Here is a 6184-nt window from a genome sequence, read left to right as displayed (position 1 = left end):
ACTCTTAACTTTTATAAAGAATATCTCTTTGGATTTGAGTCTTTAGTCTTTGCAACTTTACAGATCTTCTTTATGCACCAAGAGCTTGTAACACTCTAAAGAGAAAGGAAAAAATGAAATCGCATCATATGACCCCTTTAATACCAATTTTCAGGGTGGCCTAGGACTTGAGTACAGTTGAATACTTCTGCTGTCTGGAAAGCCAAACCAAGTCCTGTCCTGACCTGAGTACAAGCTCTCATTCTAATCCTGAAATTATTGAGGCTCCCATTGAAATCCATCAGCTTAGGCTATAAGCTGAAGAAAGTAAGGCTAGTATTCGAGCTGAAAGACTCATCAGATCCAGCAGTGCAAAACAGCAAGGCCCAAGTGTGGTGCTGGGCGGTATGACCAAAAATTTATATCACGTTATTTCTCAAAATTATACCGGTTTCACGGTACATGACGGTATTTTTTTTTCATGCATGACCGGGTGTTAACCATATTTTCTACTGATTGAGAGAGGAAATACTGCAGTATATTGACTTAGAATGCCCTATTTTACTGTCATGATGAGTGAATATTGTCAAAAAATACCACACTAAATAGTGACTAAACACAACCCCTTTTAATACATGTTAACCAGGAGTCACTCTCATTTATAATCACGGCATCGTCTGATAAAATCAACATGCATCTACACTAAAGAGCGGCTATGCGGTTGTTTTGGCTATATAATTTTTTTGTCTCATGCAGCGCACAACTAAAAACAACAACAAACTAAAAAAAACAACAAACAAAAAAGTGCATGTGATATTAACAGACGAACTACACTCATATTTATAATTCCAAACAATCAGTAAGCGACAGGTGCTAGGAAACGCTGTTTTGTACTCATTTATTGACAAATCGGCTGCGGTGCGGCCAACTGAATGCGCTGCTTCTCTGCCGCTCACTGCACAGAACAGACACCGAGAGAGGTGACACTTCTCCGGGAAAGTCAGACCTCGCGTTCGCGGGACAGCACTGGCGAAATCTTCCAACTGAACCATAGCTAAGGTTTATACAAAAAAAGTCGCTAGGTTTGTCAGTATGAATATTCTATGGAAAAAAGCCGCTAAAAGGGTCTGAAAGTTGCTAAATCTAGTGCTAAAGTCACGCTCGTGTGTGTGAGACGCGGGAGCTGATGGCAGGGGGCGGTGGATATTTGTGGCGGTCAATGTGGATATTGTGGATGAGTTCTTCTGTGTCATCACGTTCTATTAGTTCTACAGCTTCAGTTTCGGAACTTTCACGCTTAGTAACACATACAGCTGTTCCCTCACCACAGTGCAACAGTGAAAAGGGACCCCTTTCAAACAGTGTCGCGTTCCGAACGTTGTATAAGCGACATACTGATTTAGTATTTAGTATTGCAGTATTTTAAAAATTCATATCATAACAAAAATAAACACCGGTATTCGGTATGAACCGGTATACCGCCCAGCACTACCCAAGTGCAGACTGGAAGGAAATGGAAAGCATTACAGTCAGTACACCAGGCCATAACCCACCTGAAACACCAGGAATTTGTTGGATTGGTGCAAAATGGCAGAACAGGCTTTGGTTGGGTAACATCGTCTAAGATGTGGTCCAAAGCCTCAAAGGCAGTGAGGAAAGAACTGGTTATCTCCGAAGTCGTGAGGGAGGAAGAGGAGGGCTACAAGATCAAAGCCGTGAGCCAATGTCAGCAAGGGAGATGGACAACCTGGGAGGCTGCCATCGACAGAGTCGTGACGTAGGCCGATTTGTGGAGGATGCCTCAGGCAAGGCTGAGCTTCCTAATCAGGGCCACGTATGATACCCTCCCAAGCCCCCAGAATCTGGACCTCTGGTATGGCACAGAGGAGATCTGCCAGTTTTGCGGCCAGCAGAATCCCAGTTTACAGCATATTCTGTCTAGCTGCAAAACGGCACTGACCCAAGGACGTTTTGGATGGCGTCACGACCAGGTCCTGCGGAAACTAGCTGAAGTCATCGAGGCACGTAGACTGGAAGCCAACAGGGCCAGGCCAGTAACATTGCATGAACTGATTCAGTTTGTGAGGCAAGGGGGTGAGGCACTAAGCAGTACCACAAAGGAGTGGTCCCTGCTGTGACCCGGAGGCAACTGGGAGCTGAGAACTGATATTGATCACCAGCTGAAGTTCCCACAGCAGATCACCATAACCTCCCTCCGACCAGACATTGTGCTCTGGTCTACTATCACAAAAACAGTCTTTCAACTGACTGTGCCATGGGAGGACGGCCTGGAGTCTGCCTTTGAGAGGAAGAAGAAGTATGCAGACCTAACAGCTCATGCACAGAGGCAGGGTGGAGGGCTGTCACCTATCCAGTGGAAGTTGGCTGTCGAGGCTTCACTGGAACCTCCATCCAACGGCTCCTGAAATCTCTTGGTGTAAGAAGCATCAGGTTTTCAACTACAGGAAACGTCTGACCTCTGTAATTGTAAACAAAGGTTTCTGTACCAAATATTAAGTTCTATTTTTCTATTGTATCAAATACTTATTTCATGCAATAAAATGGAAATTAATTATTTAAAAATCATCTAAAAATTTTTTAGATTCTGTCTCTCACAGTTGAGGTGTACCTACGATGAAAATTACAGATCTCTCTATTCTTTGTAAGTGGGAAAACTTGAAAAATCGGCAGTGTATCAAATACTTATTTGCCCCAATGTAGCTGAGTAAGATCATGATTGAGAAATGTTGGATAGCCTACTGCTGGAAATGCTGATGTTATGAGGTATCCTATTTATTATTTTAGGATTTTTTTTTTTGCCCCAGTGAAGCATTTCTATTAATATAACTGATTAAAGGTTCTGAATGAATTATGTTACTGATACCTAATGGTCAAAAGCAATAGCAAAAGTAATAGGTCAATATTATTAAATTGCAGACAAAGATTTTGAATAGTTAGGCTGGCTTGCACACTATTGCCAAAAGTATTGGGACACCCCCTTCTAATGAACAGGTTTGACTACTTTAGTAATTTCAATGAGTACAAATCTTAATGTTTAAGCATATAATGCTAGGGGAAGTCGTGGCCTAATGGTTAGAGAGTCAGACTCGTAACCCAAGGTTGCGGGTTCAAGTCTCGTACCGACAGGGATTGTAGGTGGAACTTGACTGGTCTGCAGAAAGCAAAGTCCTAATCTCAGCTGAACACCTCTGGTGTGACTTTAAATGCAGACCATGAGCCAAAAACTTATCACCAAACACCAATGACTTGTACATACATATGGACAAATTTATTGCGACACCCCCTTCTTTAGAACAGAAAAAGGCACTTCCAAAACTGTGGCATCAAAGATGGAAACATAATTCATGTATTTAAAAATTGTATTTCCATCTTTGTTGCCACAGTTTTGGAAGTGTCTAAAATGATTGTATGCATATGTACAAGTCATTGGTGTTTGGCGATGAGGTTTTATTGAGTTTTCCCAATACTTTGTTTGGTCAATATAGTGTATGTTTGGTGCGGTATAGGGGGCCCAACCTCATATTCTTTCATAGGGCCCAAAATTGCTAGCGGCGCCCCTGCTGATTGCGTTCATATTTTGTTGTTCTGTGGCCACAGATTTGCGGGTCTTTATCACCTATAGGTGACTTGCAGGACTCTGCACATTATAGTACTAAATTAGTTTTAATCGTTTAACCAACACAGCGTCTCGTCTCCATTGGCAACGCACACGGTTTGTGTTGATTGCAAGTGATGTCGCAGGTAGCGGAGAGTGCAGGTGGCGATTGCAAGTGACATTGTAATTTTATAGCTTATTTCTTGTCTTCACCAATTGGCTACTGTTGTAAAATGTTGAGTGATTCAATTTAAAACAAAATACATTAAAAAAAAAGATTGTAAGTGATGTCACTTGCGGAAGCGCAGGTGTCTGAGAGTGCAAGTCCGAGTTAAACAGTTTCCTCAGTGACTGTTGGAGAAATTCCAACTGTTCATTCATCATAGGATCACATACTCCAGTATTTTGGCTCATTTCCAGTCAGAGTGACTGTCAGGCACATCTGAAAATTTTGATTGAGTAAGTCCGATTTGGTGAACTGGTTCAACTAGTTCACAGAAATGACCCGATTCAAAATAATAATTTGTTCGTGAACCGTACATCACTCTGTACTGTTTGCCTGAGGCTCTGTATTACAGGTAATAATGTTGTAAATAATATTCAGTTTCTTGCACATACCTCAGTATATTGTCAGAAGCCACGGGTATTAATTTTGTGTTGCCTGATATGCTTAAAGGGCCAGTAGCTATTGACTTGCATTTTATGAATCACCAAGGACCACAACTTCAGCTAAACATTTTCTTTACTGTTCTACTGAAGAAAAAAAGTCATCTACATCTTGGATGATCTTAGGGTGAGTAAATTAACAGCAAATGTTCATTTTTGGGTGAACAGTCACTTTATCATGCTGTAATATGAGGTGAGTGTGTCTTGTGTCCTGTGAACGCAGCTTCTCTCGGGGATGTGTCGCGGTACTGTCATGATTTCACGGATGTGGATGAGGTGAACTCGTACCTGTCGCTGAATGTGAGCTCTGCGCTCTGTCTGACCGCGGGAGTTCTGCGCATGTTCCCACAGCGCACTGGCCTGACGCGCGTCATCGTCAATGTCAGCTCGCTGTGCGCGCTCCAGCCCTTCCCATCCTGGGTTCTGTACTGCAGCGGGAAAGCGGCCCGGGACATGATGTTCCGCGTGCTGGCAGAGGAAGAACCGGATCTCAGAGTCCTGAACTATGCGCCAGGTATGATGACCAGACAGTAGGGTGGCCATATGTGCCATTTATACGGGACACGTCCTGGCCAGGATTTTTATATTGCCTAAAACATCCAAAGTAGTTTGACCAATAACATGCAGGTATTGTGCATAATCGACCAATTGTGGCGCGTTGCGTATGAAAAAGGTGAGAACAATCAAAGCGATGCAAATACGCGCACGTGTTTGTTCGTTTGTTCGACTTGAAGCTGCGCACCGATCATTGTATGACACCAAAGTACCGCGAGAGCGATTTGAAAGCATAAGGAGCTGTCTGCTCTGCTCTATTGCACTCGTGAAATAATGTCATACAACGATCAATCTGCAGTGCAAAAAGCCAAAATCTGGATATTTTAGGCAATATAGAAATGCTGGCAAGGGTGCGTCCCGTAATGGCCCGTATGGTCACCCTACCAGACAGGGATAAGTTACTGACACTGAATTTATGGAAGCTTGTTTTCCATAAATGAATTTATTGAAAGTCTTTTTCTTTCATAATTCTGGGTTTGTCTCACAGACTTTTTTGTGTATATTTCTGAGAAAATAAAAAAAAAACAGAAATGCAAGATATAAACTCTTTAAAAAGTCTGTATAAAGTCTGAATTGTGAGATGTAATCTCGCAATTTTGAGGAATTAAGTCCGAATTGTGAGAAATAAACTTGAAATTATCCTTATTTTTTGTTCCATAGCAGAACAAAATTCTGTTTATATGAACTCAGAATTGCAAGAAAAAAAAGTCAGAATTGCAAAATGTAAACTTGCAATTGTAAGAAAAAATGTGCAGGTTTTAAAAAAAAAAAATTTATTCTGTGGCAGAAATTGCCTACCATACATTTGTACTGATATGAAGTGATTGATTCACTGATGTCAGAACACTAAAAATGTGATACAAGCAAGAATGCTTTTGTTGTGCATGTTAATCATTTGGCCATAAACATAAAATACACAATAATGTATTTGCATTTTTCATGTATTTATAAAACAAAGCTTAAGCAATTTCCCAATATCATACAAATATTTTTATTTGACTCTAAATCTTTAAAAAGTTATACTCGCTACAAAATGGGAAACCATATTTTTAGATTTTCTGGCCATTTTGTTCTCCAGAGCAAAAATGCATGCACTGTGCCAGAAAATGATTGTGAAATGTAGTGTGACTGTTAGGGTTGGGCCGATAGATGATGCCATCCTCCATCGCCGATGGCTGATAGACATCACGATGTTGAGCCGGTGTTCTGTCGATTTGTGCTACCCTGTCAGATTTTGCTACCTCCCATTAAAACAGTGGGTAGTACAATTCGACAACTAAAAATGCTACCTGTAAAATTATGGTTTATTAACGTCTACACCTACCACAACCCTAAACCTACCCTTACAGTAATGCAAATACAGTAATT

At 41.3% G+C, this 6184-nt stretch overlaps 1 protein-coding gene across 1 annotated transcript in view; it reads left to right on the top strand.

The window, feature by feature from the left end:
- The window catches only part of spra (sepiapterin reductase a), an 18717-nt gene that overhangs the window by 10539 nt on the left and 1994 nt on the right, over positions 1-6184 (top strand). The window contains exon 2 of the mRNA XM_016559198.1: positions 4485-4775. Within this exon, the coding sequence (XP_016414684.1) occupies positions 4485-4775 (291 nt within the window). The remainder of the gene's footprint in view (positions 1-4484; positions 4776-6184) is intronic.

The sequence above is a fragment of the Sinocyclocheilus rhinocerous genome, unplaced genomic scaffold, assembly GCF_001515625.1.
Source record: "Sinocyclocheilus rhinocerous isolate Xijiao unplaced genomic scaffold, SAMN03320098_v1.1 scaffold2447, whole genome shotgun sequence".
NCBI classification, from domain to species: domain Eukaryota; kingdom Metazoa; phylum Chordata; class Actinopteri; order Cypriniformes; family Cyprinidae; genus Sinocyclocheilus; species Sinocyclocheilus rhinocerous.
The sequence above is the reverse complement of the archived record's forward strand: the minus strand, read 5'-3'. Positions and strand labels throughout refer to the sequence as shown.